The sequence below is a fragment of the Fukomys damarensis genome, unplaced genomic scaffold (assembly GCF_012274545.1).
Source record: "Fukomys damarensis isolate Sample0158 unplaced genomic scaffold, DMR_v1.0_HiC HiC_scaffold_20, whole genome shotgun sequence".
NCBI lineage: Eukaryota > Metazoa > Chordata > Mammalia > Rodentia > Bathyergidae > Fukomys > Fukomys damarensis.
The window spans coordinates 4,522,789-4,539,045 of NW_022900932.1; the positions used below are offsets into that span (position 1 = coordinate 4,522,789).

Consider the following 16,257-nt stretch of genomic DNA (forward strand, 5'->3'; position numbering starts at 1 on the left):
GCGGGGCCCACGGCCCAGGCACCTCGGAGAAGCGTCTCGGCCCGAGACATGAGAGGCAAAGGCTGCCCTTTGGGCACCTGGACCGTTCCCGGCCGCGGTGGGGGGTCCCAGGGGCTCCTTGCCTGCCCGGCTTGGGGGACGTGGGGGACAAGGCCCACTCGAGTGGGATTCTAGAAAGGGCAGCAGCCCAACTCCTGAATAAAGCCTGTGTGAGCCTGGAGTCTCAAGTGCTTTTGAGGCCGCCCAGCAGCCCGACTGCACCCGGCCCAGGGGAGCCCCCACCCCATCACGGGCAGCAGAGGGAGCAAGGCGTGGGACGGACCTTTTCACAGGAACAGGGTCTCTGGAGCTTTGCCAACCCTGATGCTTGGGTGAACCATGTATTTATTGCCTCTTTCACCCATCTAGCACAGATGGGAACTTGCTTTTTAATGAGTCATATTCTATCCTGTGGAACACGGCATATTCATTCATCAGTTGGTAGACAGTGGAGTTGTTTCCACTCTTGCTTTACTAGCAGCAGTGTGGCCCATAAGCATTCCTGTGCTGGTTTTGTACGAACACATTTTCAGTTCATTGAGTGGAATTTCCGGATCCCGTGGTAACTTGAATTTACAGAGGAACCAGACATTTTCACATTCTCAGAACTATGTGGGTCTTGTCAGTACCCTCACCAACACCTGTTATTGTCCATTTTTCGGATAAGCAGCAGGCACCCTAGCAAGTGTAAAGCACTATCTCCCGCGGTTTCAATTTGCTTTTCTCCTGACAGCTAAGGATGCTTAACATCTTTCCACGTGCTTACTGGCTACTAGAATATTTTGGAAATGTGTCTGTTCACATCTTATTTTTATACTTGAGTTGTAAAGTTATTTATACATTACAAATCCTTTATTAGGTATATGATTTACAGTCATTTTCTTTGATTCTGTGGCTTGTCTTCAGTTTTGTTTTTGTGGTACTGGGGATCAAACTCAGGACCTTGTGCTTTTCCAGGCAGGTGTGGGGCCACTGAGCTAAATACCTGGCCCTCTTCAGTATGTATGTATGTGTATATATATATATATATATATATATATATATCCTTTGAATACAAAAGTTTCTAATTTGGATGTCTATTTCTTGCTTATGTTTTGGTGTCACACCTGAGAATCCAATGTCCAGTGCAGCCAGGGTGATAAAAATGTCTATTTCCCTGGTCCTCCAAGTTTTATGATCTTAGTTTTCACATTGTCTTGTTCCTTATATTTTTACTTTTTCTGTGATATGAGCTGAGAATCCAACTTTATTCTTTGGCCTGTGAATATCCAATTGTTCTAGTTCCCCCCCCCCAAAGACAAGGTCTCACTACATAGTGCAGCCTGTCCTTGAACTCATGGTGAGCTTCCTGCCTCAGCCTCCTAAGTGCTGCGCATATAGGCATGCCCCACCAGAATTATTCTTTGCTCACTGTCTTTGTACCCTTCTTGAAAAACCAGTTGACCATGAATGTGTTTATTTCTGGACTCTCACTTCTGTCCCATTGATCTGTAAGTCCATCCGTGTGCCACTGCAGTCTGCATCACTGCACTTAAGGTTCTGGATTAACTCTTCTTTTTCAAGCCTGGGTTGGCTAATCTGAGTCTGTTGAATCTCCATGTGAATTTTAGAATCAGCTTGTCACATTTCTCCCAAGCCAGCTGAGATTTTGGTAGGGATTACATAATGTTGGTACCACCATGCTTCCTGTTAAATTATCTATGAACATGGGATGCCTCACCACTTACTCAGCCCTTTGATTTCTTTCAACATTTTATAGTTTTCAGTTTTACAATTCTTTTCTTAATTTTTTCCTAAGTATTTTATTTGGCGGGGGTGCCAGGGATCAAACTTGGGACCTTACACTTGCAAGGCAGGCGGTGAAACCATTGAGCTAAATCCCGTTTTTTTTGGGGGGGTTGGTTTTTTGGTTTTTTAAAACAGGGTCTCACTAGAGACTGACCTGGAACTCACTAGCCTCCCGAGTGCTGGGATTATAGGTGTGCACCACCACACCCAGCTCAGTATTTTACATTTGATGTTATTGTAAGTGAAACTTTTTATTAGTTTCATTGCTCAGTATATAAAAATAATTTATCAATCTTTCTACAAGTATCCTCACTGAACTTTTATTAGTTATATAAATTTTAGTGGATTCCCTAGGATTTTCCATATACCAGATCGTGTCACCTAGTTTTCTCTCCTCTTCTGTAGTTTTCAGCTTGTTTCATCTTCTCCTCATTACCCTAATTAGACCCAGCCATGTAGGGCAGAAGTGACCAGAGCGGATATCTCATCTTGTCTCTGCCTTAGGAAGATTCTATTCTATTCTGTTCTCTTTGTTGGTCTAACCTTAAACGTGAGTCCTTTCCTAGTTGCCCCTTCTCTGGTAAGAAGGCTCCCCAGTTCCTAGTCATGAAGGATGCTGACTGTTGTCAGAGGCCTTACTGTCTACTAAGAAGACCGTGTGGCTCTGAGCTTTGTTCTAAGGAGCGCAGGGCACTGACTGGTGCTTGAGGGTTAGGACAGCTGCGTTTCTGGGGAGCCCTTTGTCGGGGCTATGGTGGTGCTCAGGCATGGGGGCCTCAGACCTCTGACCTGGTTCTGGGATGGCACTGCTGCCTGCTGGAAAGCAAGAGTGCCTGTCCAGTCCTCAGGAGACCTGAGAAGATCCTAAGGTCAGGCACAGGAAGCTGGGGAAGTTGTTTTGGATGAATTCAAGGTCACAGGGCACAGGACCCCTGTGACAAAGGTACAGGTGGCAGTAAGATGGGTGGGGGAGGAACAGCAGGCAGCCAGGGTGGGGAGGGTGCCCGGCACTGCCATGTAGCCCCTGAGCACCTGGGAGCTGGCACAGGGTCAGGGACTGCAGAGGAACCCAGCACAGACTGCTGCTCCTGCCTTACCATCAGAGGCCCTGCCACCTCTGCCCATCAGCACAAGCTCTCCAAGGAGGGCAGGAAGCGACTGGCTCCCCATGGGGACCTTGCCACTGTGTCACCCCTCCGCCTGCTGACAGCTCTGCTCTGTCCCCAAGCCTACCCCACCCCACCTCAGACCAGAGCCCAACCCCCAGCTCCCAGAACAGAGGGGACACCCCAAAAGCAACCCCTCGGGTGTTATTTGCAGAGAGCAAGGTCCAACCCAACCGCAGCCCTGCCAGGCAGCCGCTCCAGTATCTGGGGTCCTCAACTTTCAGAGGGGCTCTTCGGGGACTGCTTCTCTCAGGCTTCAGAGACACAAGCGTCCTGAATCTGGGGCCACAGGAAGTAATGCAAAAAGAGGGTTCAAGGGTAGAGCAACATGAAGACATTAACCCCCAAACAGTGGTCGGTGCTGTGGGAAGACGGGTAGAGAACGGCAACAGGGCCGTGAGACCCGCACCCCGAAAGATGGGGCCACGAGGCCCAGACACTCATCCTGACATGTGCTCTCCTCTGCCTCACTTTGGCTGTCTGAGGGGACCTCCGCGGCTCTGTCGCTGTCATGGCTCACACAGCATCAAACCCCAAGTAAAACTGCCCACGAGTCAGTGGTCCCTCACCCCCAGGAAGGCGGAGCTGCGAGGTGTACTGGAGGATCCCAGGGGGACAAGAACCCCTCGTGAGGGATTCACAGCCAAAGTCTCCAGGCCCCCTGAGGAGCCAGAGCAGAGAAACCACCAGAGCCCCAGCTGGACCTCAGAGCACAGGGAGTTCTGTGTGTTGAATCCAGCAGTACTGGGCAGAAGCTCGTGGAAGGGGGTCGGTCCCTTTGGCCAGCTTCACCGTGCCCACTGCACCCACTCTGAAATCTGGAGGTCACTTTCCAAAGGTGCCTGAGGGTTTATACCTGGATGTCCCCCAAAGCCTCATATGCTCACAGACGGGGCTTCTGGAGGGTGACTGGATTCTGCGGGTTATAGCTGACTTGTCCTGGGGTCCTGTGAGGGTTCCTCTCCCTCCTCCCTCTGCTTCCTGTGTGCCATGTGGTGAGCAGCTCCCCTCCGCCAGGCCCCTCTGCCCTGCCGTCCGGCCTGGGAGCCTGCAGTCCGTGAACTGAAACACGAGCTGAGGTAGCCCTCTTCCCCTTCAGCCCTGGTACCAGTAACGTCGGCAACAGCAAAGCCACTCAGCCAGTGCTGCTTTGGGAAGGGCTCTTCCTGAAAGCTCTCTTTCCGAAAGTTCTTCCAGCGAGAGCTCTAAGCACCAGCTGCCAGTGCCTGGGCACCCAGCCCCTCAGGACACCTGCCCAGGACCAAACCTATCAGGCCTCATGTTGTCACCACAGGCCATGCAGCCCCGGCCCTGCAGCTTTACTTGTCTGACCGAGACAGAAGGGCTGAGACGCTCACAGCAGGGAGACTCCCTACAGAGCTCCAAATCACCACCGATACATTTATTCAAGGGAAATGGGGTCCAATCTTACCAGGAAGTTTTGAACTGGGGAGGACTAGAGACACTGATCTGCCCAATTCCTGCAGATTCACACAGATGCACAGGTGACCGGGCCCATCACGAGGCGTCACCATCACACGGACAAGCGTGAGATGAGGGGACAGTTCTGAGTCACATGATTTCCCATTCAGAAGCGCAGCCCTCACATCATAAAGTAGTGTTGAGAAAAATGAGGCGGAACCCAGCGGCAGCCTATGGCAGGGCCTGGACGTGACAGCGGCCTCAGGACAGCCCTGGTTACAGAGCTGTGGGACTCAGCAAGGGCCGCTCCCCCAGTCCCCACCCAGCCCACGTCCTCCCGATCTAAGGCGGCCCTCCTGACCCACAGCTGGACAGACACTCGGGCAGAAATGGAGCTGTGCCAGGCCGGCGAGGGTGTGGGGTGCTGCTGATGGTGGGGCCGAGAGCCGTCTGCTCAGGTGATTCGGGTTACTCCAGGGCAAAGCACGACCCTGACGACACGCGACGGAAAAGCAGGCTGGAGCCCCGGAAGAGCTGGCCCTGGACGGGAGGAAAAGAGGTCGGCGGAGGGGAGGCCAGGTCTCCTCCTCCCTGAGGTGCCTGGAGCGCAGAGGCGGGGGTCCGGCGGCACCTGTGCAGCCTGGCCTGTCAAACCCAAGGAGCGGCCGGCCAGGGCCTGAGGGTCCTGCCTCTCTGTCCCCTCTGCCCTCCCGCCCTCCTCAACGCCAGTGCCAGGCAGCGCTGGGGCTGCCCAGGCCATGGCTCGCCTGACCGTGGGGCAGATCCAGGCAGGAACAGGCACAGATCTGGTTCCTGCCCTGAGCCCAAGAGCTGCAGCTGGCAGGAGGCAGCTCGAGCCCAGCAGCCAGGGCCCACGTCCTGCCCAGGCCACTCTGCTCCATCTCATGACCTGCTGGGCCCCAACGCACCAGCACCCCAACTGGACCTCATCAGACGGCTCAGACCACACACCTTGCAACCTTAGCTCTAAAGAGACCCTGCGCTGTTGTGCAGGAGTTTGCATATTCCCCACACTCGTGGGTACTTTTATTTTTGTTTTTAATCTTTGTTCAGCCCAAGTTGACACTGCAGAGCTGGATTCACTCACACCCCTTTACTCTGCACTTCTCAAAGGAACTTTTTCATATCGTTAAACAAAAAACAAAACAAACAAAAAAAAAGGTTTAGTTTCTGGGCCCTGCTACCTCCATGTGGGCCAAACCACCCTTATATTGATGTATAATTTTCATTTTATATAGGAAGACACAGCCTTGCTATGTTGCCCACGCTGGCCTGGAATGGAACTCTTTCCACTCAAGTGATGCTCCTGCATCAGCCTCCCAAGTAGCTGGGACCTGGCACTAATGCATAATTTTACTTCATTTTACTTTTTGTTTTTTGTAAGCAGGTTCCCACTATATATGTAGTTCAGCCTGGCCTTGAGCTCACTATACAGCCCAGGCTGGCCTCGAACTCTCCACGATCCTCCTGCCTCAGCCTCCAGAGTGCTGGGATTACAGGTGTGCATCACCACGCCCGGCCTGATGCCTACTTTTAAATAAATCCAGACGTGGCCACATCAAATGCTTTCTGAAGTAAGGTAAGGTGCAGACGTAAATGCCTTCAGCCAAGGGCCATATCCTCTATCCACCGAGTTGGGTCACGTCACACTCCGACCCAAGGACATGGCACAGAACTGGTCCTCCTGCTCGGGCTGCTTACCTGCACACTCAGGTACTTCCAGCAGTGAATCCAGGACTTGAACACCGGGGAGTACGGGGGGAGCCCAGCCTGCAGCCTGCAGAGAGGGCGTGTGAGGGCCCAGGACACAGTCGGGTGGCTTGGAGCTGCCGCCTGCCTGCACCCAGACACTGGTTCACCCCAAAGGTGTGAAGCCCAGAAGGACAGTGGAAGGAGGGGGCTGGGCTGGGGTCCCCAACAGCACAGAGGGCCACACCTACCCGCAGTTGTTCACGGCCATGAGGTCTCCCACCAGCAGGAAGGGGTAGGTCAGCATGCTCACCGCAATCTGCATGACAACACCGAGTGGGTGTCCAGGCTGGGTGCCCGGGCGCCCGCCCCGCCAGCTGCCCCAGGCCCGCGCAGCCTCAACTCACCCCCATCACAAACTTGGTGTAGCTCCGGATGGCCAGGGCCTGGCTGAACTGAAGAAACAGACAGAGGCGCGGTTTGCCACAGGCACACGGGCGCAGGTGTCACCAGCCCCACCCCGCACGGCACCTCTCTTAGGGCCACCCGACTCGGACCCAGGGTGCAGCATGCTCTGCCTAGCACAGTGCACAGCTTGGCACAGTGACGGACCCCGGAACTTCTGGAGAGACAGACTTTTCCTGGGCACCCAGACAAAGGGATACCAGGTTCCCGCTACCCCACATCACCAAGCATCCACCTCTGAGACCCCACTCCTGAAGTTCAGCTGAGCCCAGCACAGGAAACAGCCCTAACTGGGGAGGATGGGCACTGCCGTGCCCAGTGTTCTGTGGGGCGCCCTTCCCACCTGAGGTGCAGCCCTTCCGCAAAGTCCCAGACACACAGCTGTACCGCAACCCAGAGACCAGAGGTGCCCTCCATCCAAGGCCCCGGCTGTCCCAGGCCTGCTCAGGGGACAGCAGCAGCTTACCCACCCACAGCCTGCGGCATTGTCACCGCAGGTGGGAGGCAGACTCTCCCAGAAAAGCTGGGACAGACACAGCCAAGCCAAAGGCCGGCCAGACCCCTATGGGCAGAGGCTGCCACTGGGACCACACACAGCTGCCCAGACGCCCACCTGGGGTCACCAGCCTGCCAACAGCCAGTGACCCTGGCTGGCAGAAGTCCTCCGTCCGCCACGATCCCCCTGGGCTGGGCCATCCTCACTGATCAGAGTTGGGCCACCAGTAGTCCCAGCCCTGACCTTTATCTTGTGGCCTGGATGCCTCCGCCCATCCTGTGCCCGGACCAGTGCCAACAAAATCAAGAGAGCCCGCTGCACACTCTGCAGGCAGAGACCCAGCCTGACCCCGCTGGGTGACTCTGGGGCCCGTGTTCCCTCTGATCTGTGTACCTGTCCCGGTCCCTGGGCAGTGCACCAGGACCCAAGGTCTTGGGACTCACAAAAGGGTCTGAGAGCATGAACTGCTATGCAAAGGCCCAATGACCATGACTGTCCTCGCTCGGGTTCTCGTCTTGTCCCATGGGCCCTCCTTGGGCTCCTCTTCTAAAGCTACCCACGCCCAAGCACCTGGAGGTCTGGGTTCCAGTGTGCACTCTCACCTTCCCTGAGCTGACTCCGGGGACAAGTGGGGGCCCCTCTCACCCGTGGGGCGGGAGCACCCCAGACCCCGGGCATCAGGAGTACACGGAAAGAAGGACAAGTCCTTGTTCCAACCAACCTGGGAACCTGGATTCTGGTCGTTTCCCAGCCCCCCGGGGGAGTCACTCACGCTGTCATCCACCAGGTAGGCATTGATGAAGTGGGCCAGCAGGTTACAGCCCCACAAGAAAACCACGTCGCCCAGGAGGTGGGGGATTAAGCCACTACAAGAAAGTGAGCGGACATGAGCGGGCAGCACAGCGGCAAGCAGGGCAGGCGGGCCAGGCTGGGGCCCCGCTACCCAGGCACAGCCCAGGGAGGGAGAGGAGCGCAGAAGCCCAGCACTCACGGCTGTGCTGCCAGGTGTGGGTCAGAAGCACAGCATGCGCCTGCCTTGTGCAAGGCCTGGGCTCCATCCCTAGCGCCCAGAAGTAAGTAAGCAGCTAAATGAAAGGCCGTGACTATAGCAGCGGCCAATGGCGACGCCACATGAGCCCGGCCCACGGAGCAAGGGGTGACCTTCAGAGACAGCAGGCCCCGGTGCCACCTGTCTGGCCGGCCCTGGTGGTGTCCCCTGGAGAGTGAGCGTTGTGGGTGAGACGCACAGGCTGCCTGCCACTGTGATTCTAAGGTCACCGCCTGCAGAAGTCGATGGGTGCCAGATGTGGCTGCCTCCCAGGTGCGAGAGAAAGCACAGCTGGCGCCAAGGCGACAGGGCGGCAGCGGCGGGCCTGGCGCACCTGGGCAACACCGGACCCCGAGGGCGGCTGAGGCAGCGCCCGGCATCGTGAGACTCTCACCAATGGCCAAGGAATGCTTTGGTTATAAAAGACTAAAAATAACAACAAAAAATGTATCTATGTGCTTGTGAGAGAGAGAAGGGAGGGCCCTGACAGGCTCTCTCGGAGAAGAACGTCTGCCTGTCTGGAGAGAAGCAGATGGCCGTTTTCAGAGTTTTACTAGTTGGGGGGCCGTTCTGGGAAGTTAACCAAGGGCTTTTTCACACTGAGCTACATCCCCACACTGCTTTTATTTCAAGACAGGCCTGCTAAGTTGCCCAGCAGAGGTAGACTCTGGCTCACCTGCCTCAACCTCCCAGAGTGCTGGGATGACAGGCGAGAGCCACCACATCCAGCCTGAATGCTTTAAAAATACAAAATATTTGAAGAGTTAAAAAAAAACCCTACGGTTCCACTGCCTGCCTCGCAAGTGCAAGGGCCTGAGTTTGATCCCCTGTACCAAAAAAACAAAACAAAAAAAACCTCTCTCGGTTGTGAGGCATTATCAGCAGATCCAACTCTGGGTGCACCTGCAGCCCTGGCGCCTCCTCACCGCAGGCCCCCTACGCACGCTCGCCGGGTGGCGTCTCAAGGTCCGGAGTATCAGGAAGGCTCCGCACCTGTATCCGTGCACACACGTGTGTGCAAACATGTACACAGGCCGGGGTTTCTCAACCTCAGCAACCTGTGCTGTCCACAGGCACCTGGACGCCAGGTGTGAAACCACGAGATGCCCAGCCACTGCCCACGTCCCCAGAGAGCAAGAGCTCCTGCCGAGGACACCGACGTGCACACAGGCTTCTGGCTAAGCAGAGATCACCAGCAAACCCATCTGCAAGCTGGAAAGCCGCAGCACGAAGCCTCGAGAACACGCAGCCAGCCTCTGGCCCACTATGTCCGCATCGCTGTCCACCGGCGTGGGCCTTAAAAAGCCACACAGCCCTCCTCGCCGAGCTGGCCTAGGGGTTCTGTTTATGCTTTATGCTTTCCCAACAGTCTTTTCACAGGGAGTGCTCTTTACAGGTGAAGCAGAGCAGATGAGGGGCCAGAGGGCCGGGGCTGGTGGTCACTGGACCCTGTGCCCTGCGGGGGACGAAGCCTCGGCCCCAGCTGACAGCTGCTCTACAGAAACATAGGCCTGGCAGGACCTGATTTTCCGACTTCAGAAAAGCCAGAAATCTGGGTTTCTTCGTGGACACCTTCAGTGCAACGATAACTAATTGGTCAGGACAGAGCACTGGCTGACGTCAGCCCGGGAGCTGCCAGTGTGCACCCCATAGGCTAAAGCACGGATTCCCTGGCCGTCCTAGCAGTGGAGCTGAGGGCTGTGAGGGTCCTCGGCTCATGAGGCCCAGCTCTGTCCATCACAGCGGGCCCGGCAGGGCGGCCAGCTCCATGCGCCGGACAGTTGTTTTCATTGCCAGGGACCGATCTCAGGACACACACGCGCCATGGCACAGGTTCCATCCCTGCCACCGCTCAGCCCCACTATGGAGCTGGGGCCGAACTCTGGTCAGTGGGGACAGCAGCCGTGGCGTGGCGGGCACTGCGGGGAGAGCCACACTCATGCTGAGTATGGGGCGGGGACTCACGTACACGAAGAAGCCCAGCAGCCCCTCCTCTTTGAAAATCTTCCCAATGGAGCTCAGCACACCGCTGCGAAGGAGGCAAGAGAGGGATCCAGGTCACCGGTCACCATCGGAGCCCACACCAGCCCTGCGGCCCCTGCCCGGGGGGCCGTGGGGAGAACCCAAGGGGTAGGAGAGAAAGCAGGGGTGGGGTGCAGTGCTCTGCTGTTCTCTGCAGGAGGCAGTTCAGGAGCAGCCTGGCCACCCAGCCTCCCAGACGGGTGCAGGCCCACCCCACAGGAAGGGCAGGAAGGGGTGGTGGGCAGAGCCGTTTTCCCGGGCCGAGGCAGGAACCCAATTCCTGCAGCAGAAGGCCCTCCCAGGGGAGGCTTGGGCCCAGTGCAGGGGCCACTGCAGCCAGTTAGAGATCAGAGGCAGCTGCAGTGTCTCCAGAGATGTGCAAAGCCCTGGGGAAGGGAGAGGCGGCAGGGAGGATGGGGGGCCCGGCCTCGCCAGGCCCCAGGGCTCCCCTGAGAACAGAAGCGAGGCCCCTGGGGTTCACGCCAGGCACCGACCTCACGTTCAGTCTGGGGAGTGGACATTCCCACTAGCCAGCTTCCTGGGGTGGCAGCCCCCCGGGGCACAGTGGAAAACTGACCCGGGAAGGCTGTGTCGGGACAGCGGTCCTCAGGCCTGGACTGGGTATCTGCTGTACGGCTAAACCAGGGTGCTCCGAGCCCACCTGGAGGACAGCGCTCGGCAGAGGATAGAAAGACCTAGAATCTGGGTGCTGCAGCAGCTTGAGAAACCAAGGGGCGTCACTGAGGGGCAGGAGGGACCCGGTTCGGTCCTAGGCAGAGCATCGGCTCCAAAGCCCAGCAGGCCCCACCCGGTGTCATCACAGGCACAGGTCAGCAGGGGGCTGGAGCCTGAACCCAGCTGGCCGGGCGGGCAGGCACCGGGGCACCAGGGCCACTGTGGCAGACCCAGAATTACCCACCTGTACTTGGCCTCCCGTCCCACAAACTGGACCATGCAGCGCATTGAGATGACTGTGGAGAGAGAGGCGTGGGGTGACCTGGCAGCAGTGCCTAGGACACGCGGCCACGGTGCCCAGCACAACAGGCCTCCGTCAGAGTGCAGGAGAGGGGCTCGCCCCTGTCGCCATAGCACCCCCTTTTCTGCCGGGAAGGTCCCGGCCCATGGTCCCCACTGTCCAGGCCTCCGCGGCCACCGCCCCAGCTCACCATGCAGCGGGTGGGCCAGCATGCGGGACACGCACTGCATCACCATCTCGTAGGACGTCTAGAGGACAGCAGAGGCGGCCCGTCAGCCTGGGCCACCGCGGGACCCCCGCCCTGCCCGGCCGGCTCTGGTCTGAGCATCCCCATGGGCTCCCCCGACAGCCGGGCACACACAGGGACCTGCAGGGCAGACGCCCACCTCCTTCACCACCTTCCTCAGGGACGTCTTCATGTCGTCCTTGTTGGAAGCCTGCTCCATCTCATCTGGGGGGAAGACCTGGCACGGGGACCGAGGACCCAGAGCAGGCTCAGTGAGGGGACCAGATGGCCGGAGGCAGTGCCCAGCGTGTCCCCGCCCACCTCGGGCAGCAGGACAGCGGGCAGGGGCCTGCCAGGCACCAGCTCACCCTCTTCATGCTGCCCCGGGTCACGGTGGAGAGGGCGTTGGACATGAGGCGGGGGCTCAGGCCCCGGAACAGCCCGATCTTCCCATCCACTTGCACGATGTACTTGGCTGCAAGAAAGCAGAGGCCGCAGTGTCACACCCGCCCAGGGCACCCAGCCCCGCACACGCGGCCCAGACACAGCCTGAGCGGACCCTAACCCCACAATGTCCCCTCGCCCACTTCTCTTTGCAGAATCTTTCCACACACTTCTGACAAACAAGCACACCCACTTGGTTTTTTAGCTTTGAAAACTCCACTCAGCAAATCCAGCTACGGTTCTCGACTCAGTAACGTAAGAGCTGCAGCCCAAAACCAATTTCTGCAGCTTATGTCTTTCTTTCTTTCTTTTCTTTTTTGAGACAGGTTCTCACTACGTACTTGAGACTGACCTGGAACTCACTATGTAGCCCCGGCTGGTCTCAAACTCACAGCGATCCTCCTGCCTCAGCCTCCCGAGTGCTGGGATCACAGGTGTGCACCACCACACCTGACTCAGCTTGTATCTTTCTTAGGTGAAAAAAAAAAAAAGGATAAAGTGCACAAAGGCGTGAGGTCCTGGAAACCTGGGGAGGAGGAGCAGAAGGGAGGATGGCCAGGGACAGTCTTGGCCACACCAGACACCATGGCCCCGTCCGAGCTAGCGCCTGCAGTGAAGGTGGCCGCACCAGGAGCACCCGGGCTCTGCCCAGCTGCGGCCAGGAGCTCAAGCCCACCACGGGGCAGCAGTTCCACTTCGTGTGCTCCTCGTAAGGAGACTCACTGCTCCGTCACATCAGCTTTGGAAACACGTTCCAGAAGGCAACGCGCGCCCTAAACCTGTGCCCTGGGAGGCAACAGAACCTGCTCAGACCCTGCACCAGCTCTCCAGCACCATGCGGAAGCAGCGATGGGCCAGCAAGCCACACCCCTGCCGGGGCCCCAGTCACCACCAGTCACCACCAGCGGGGCTCTCGGGCTGGCGTACGAGTTACCTGCACACATGGCGTCCTGAGATGGAGGCACTAGAAGGGAGGGGCAGGAGGGGAGAGAGCACCGGACACTCACCGGAGTGGCCAGCAGAGGAGGGGTTTGCTCTGGTTTAGGGGAGACCCTGGGCAGCAGAAGGGAGCCACGTGACACACCCTGGGCAAGCACTTGGCTCTTCCGGTCTGATCTGCCCATCTCTCCCCACAGATAATGTCACGACCACCAGAGTGCGCCTGTCATCCCAGCACTCAGGAGGCAGAGGCAGGAGAATCACTACAAGTCTGAGACCAGCCTGGGCTACACAGTGAGACCCTGCCTCAAATAAACTAAACTTTTAAAACGTCACGACGGCTGTGGTGGCCTCCACCCACAGGGAGAAGCAGACACCGTCCCAGTGGGCGTCCAGAGCACCCCACGTGCCTCATCACATCCAGCCGAGGACATTTCTGGGAACAGGGCAGGCCCGCCCCAGGCCCCTGCGCATCTCTGCAGGTCCTGCAGGTCAAGGCCGCTCCGCCCTGGCCCTCTGCAGTAGCTGTGCCACGGAGACCGCCCGGGCTCCAGCCTCAAGTCCCTCACACCACGGGCGGCCACACAAGAAGCCACGATGAGGGCCTGGCCATCCCTGCGCAGCCACCTCACACCCAGGTCCCCTCTGCTGCTCAGTGCGGGGCCTTTCCCTCCCCTATGCTGCCATCAAAGCAAAGGCTCACAGACGCGCACACATCTCCCCAAGGAAGGCCGCAGACCGGAGGAGCAGCAAGCATCTGACTGGCCGCCCGGTCACCCACAGGATGCTCTGGCCGGCCCACAGCACAGGAGGGCGGAGGGCAGGGTGTGCGCAACCTGGACCGGCGTTTGGCCTCGAACACATGGAGAGAAGGGGCGCAATGAAGGAGGCGCCCACGTCCCCTGGACAGGTGCCGGTGGGGAGGACACTGGTGGTGGACCTGAGAGGCCCCGGCCAGCTGGCATCTGCAGGTGCACTGGGGGCAGCAAGGTGACAGGGACAGCTGCTGGGATGGGGACCTGACGTAGCCCTGAGGCAGAGGTGCTGACCCGAGCCGGCAGGTGGGTGCAGTGGGTACAGCTGAGCAGCACCGAGCGCAGGCAGTGAGGCGGGGACACAGAGGCGACAACCAGGTGTGAGAAACACATCCAGGAGGCACAACTGGGACCCACGGGTGGGGGACCAGGGCCTAGACCCGCCCTCTCTGCAGCACCACACCCGCTCCCGCCTCTGCCACGGGCTGCCTGGGGGTCCCCAAGGCCTGCTCCCACCTTCGGCCTCTTCCCCGTCACTCACCGTAGGTGAAGAAGCTCGGCAGGTAGAGGACCTTCCGCCCAAGCACGTTGGTGCCCAGGGTGGGGGGCATCGGCTCGTGACCCACCTTCGGGGCGAGAGACAAAGCGAGTCCTGCGGTGACGCCCCCGCGCAGCACCTTCCCCAGCTCCCCCATCTCCCACATCCCACGCTGTTCCTGTCCTCAGCGAAACGCCCCAGAAATGAAGCCGGCGCCCCAAGAACAGCGGGTACCCCGACCCGAGCCCACCTGTTCTTCAGCACTCCCGCCTCTCGTTCTGGGTAGAAATCCCTAGTTTTAAATACTTCGAACCCCGTGCTCCTCTCAGAGTAAATCTCATCTCCAGCCAAAATCTTCATCCCAACCTAATTCCCAATGCTGCAGCATCGAAACAGGGCCACCGCCCGACACGCCACGCTGCCGGCTGCTCCCAGTCTCCACCGAGGCTGCTGCAGCCCCACCACAGCCGCCCTCCTGTCCCTCGGTCCCACAAACGCCCCTCGATTGCCATCCGTACCTTGTGACAAAGGGCCGCCCCGGGCCTACGGGTCTCGGCCAGGCTTCGGCCCACCCACACCCACAGGGCAGCTCTGCCGAGGCACAGGTCTGTTCTGGTGTCAACCTCGGGTGCCAGGTAGGCGCTGAGGTGTGCGGAAGCCCAGCGCCTGGACAGGGAGGGAGGGAGCAGGCTGCGCTGCTCAGAGGGGCTGGGACAGCACCAGGTTGGGGGACCTCACGAGGACTGCATCAGGGGCCTCTGAGCCCTTTCCCAGGCTGGACTTCCTCTCTTCTTGGCCTTAGTCAGGCAAGCGGCTGACAAGTTGTGCTATGTGGTTCAAGCTGGCTTTGACTTTGCTGTGCAGCCCAGACTGGCCCTGAACCCAGGTGATCCTCCTGCCTCAGCCTGCTCGGCTTGCAGGTGTGGGCCACCAGGCCTGGCTCTTTAGCAGGGCTGTGGGAATTTTTTTTTTGTACCAGGGATCGAACTCAGGCCCTTGCAGCAGAGCCACTGAGCTAAATCCCCCGCCCCATGTGGGAAATGCTTTTGAAAGTTCAGGTTGTCTCTTGGATTGAGACAGGTGACAGATTCCTGATTATAAGTATAAAGCCGTTGTTACAAGGACTATCTTAAAGCAAATTCAGCCCAGGACAGGGAAAGGGGAGGCGAGATACCCTAGCAGCCGGCCTCCCTACCAGACCTTTCCTTTCTGGGGCTGGGGATTAGATTCCATCCTCTAAGGTGCAGGTCCTGCTCCCTTTATCCCCTTCACCCCAAGTCTCTATCCAGCCCATGTACCGCAGTGTGGGGGGGGTCCCGCTCATTCCAAAGTCACCTTAGCCCGTGTCCCTCTGCCCCATGTCCCTGTGGCCTCCAGATCTGCCGAGTTCATTTTCTGAACTTCTGGGCTCAGCCAAGGCTCCCTGGCCGATGGCGCCCGCCCTCTCACCTGTGGGCCAGTGCTGTCCCCACATTGTCGACAGGGTCCTGCCCATGCCAGCATCGAGGCAGCCGCCAACTTCAAATCTGAGGCACTGAGTTAGCACTGACTCCACACAACCCCAAATCCCACACTCCCCAAGCAGTAACTGCCTTTGTCAAGATGCTGTTCTGACCCAGGCTCTCCGGGCTAAGCTCTCACCCCGAGCGCTCCCGTCCCCACCTGCCCCCACCTTCCAGGTCTCACTCTTCGGGCTCTTCCGTTCCTCAGTTCTTCTTCTGGTACCGGGAATGGAACTCGGGACCTTGTGCTTGCCAGGCAGGCGGTGGCACCACTGAGCTAACTCCCCGGCCCCTTCCCCTACTCTTCTTCCAGACGCCTTTCCATTCTTTCCAAGCTTGTAAACAAAATCAACCACTGCCCAGGTGACGCTGCTACTCCCGCGTTTCCTTCACACGGAGACCACCCCAAAGCCTCTCCCACTGCCACCCTAAAATCCCAGCTCCCTGAACCCCCTCACTTCTCAACTCAGGCTTCAGCAAAGCACCAGCGCCTCTCCCAGACCTACGACCACGATGGCTGTGGGTCCGGAGCCTCTCAGGAGAGCGGCCTTGTCCCACCCAGACTGCACGACACCAGCCTCCGCCAGCACCTTCTGTCCCGGGCGCTCCCAATCTCTCAGGCTCAGCTCTCTCGGGCACCCCGCTGCCCCACCGAAACTCCTCGTTCCGTCAGATTTCTGGTCACCTCCACTCCTGACCCCAGATTTCAGCTATGCCCATT

General features: G+C 58.4%; 1 protein-coding gene across 2 annotated transcripts; it reads right to left on the reverse strand.

Annotated features, from left to right (window-relative positions):
* Positions 1-4,374: 4,374 nt before the first annotated feature.
* On the reverse strand, positions 4,375-15,915 carry Mtch1 (mitochondrial carrier 1). Of its 2 annotated transcripts, XM_033766419.1 has the most exons (12): positions 15,707-15,915; positions 14,038-14,122; positions 11,727-11,833; positions 11,519-11,596; positions 11,323-11,380; positions 11,076-11,127; positions 10,104-10,163; positions 7,808-7,952; positions 6,533-6,580; positions 6,377-6,444; positions 6,138-6,213; positions 4,375-4,955 (listed from the first exon to the last, which is right to left on the reverse strand). In XM_033766419.1, exons 2-12 carry the CDS (start codon positions 14,105-14,107, stop codon positions 4,884-4,886), a joined length of 834 nt encoding a protein of 277 aa, XP_033622310.1. In that variant the 5' UTR covers positions 14,108-14,122; positions 15,707-15,915; the 3' UTR covers positions 4,375-4,883. The 2 variants fall into 2 exon arrangements, with proteins under 2 accessions (XP_033622310.1, XP_033622309.1); XM_033766418.1 differs by lacking the exon at positions 15,707-15,915 and having other exon boundaries at positions 7,859-7,952.
* Positions 15,916-16,257: the final 342 nt, after the last annotated feature.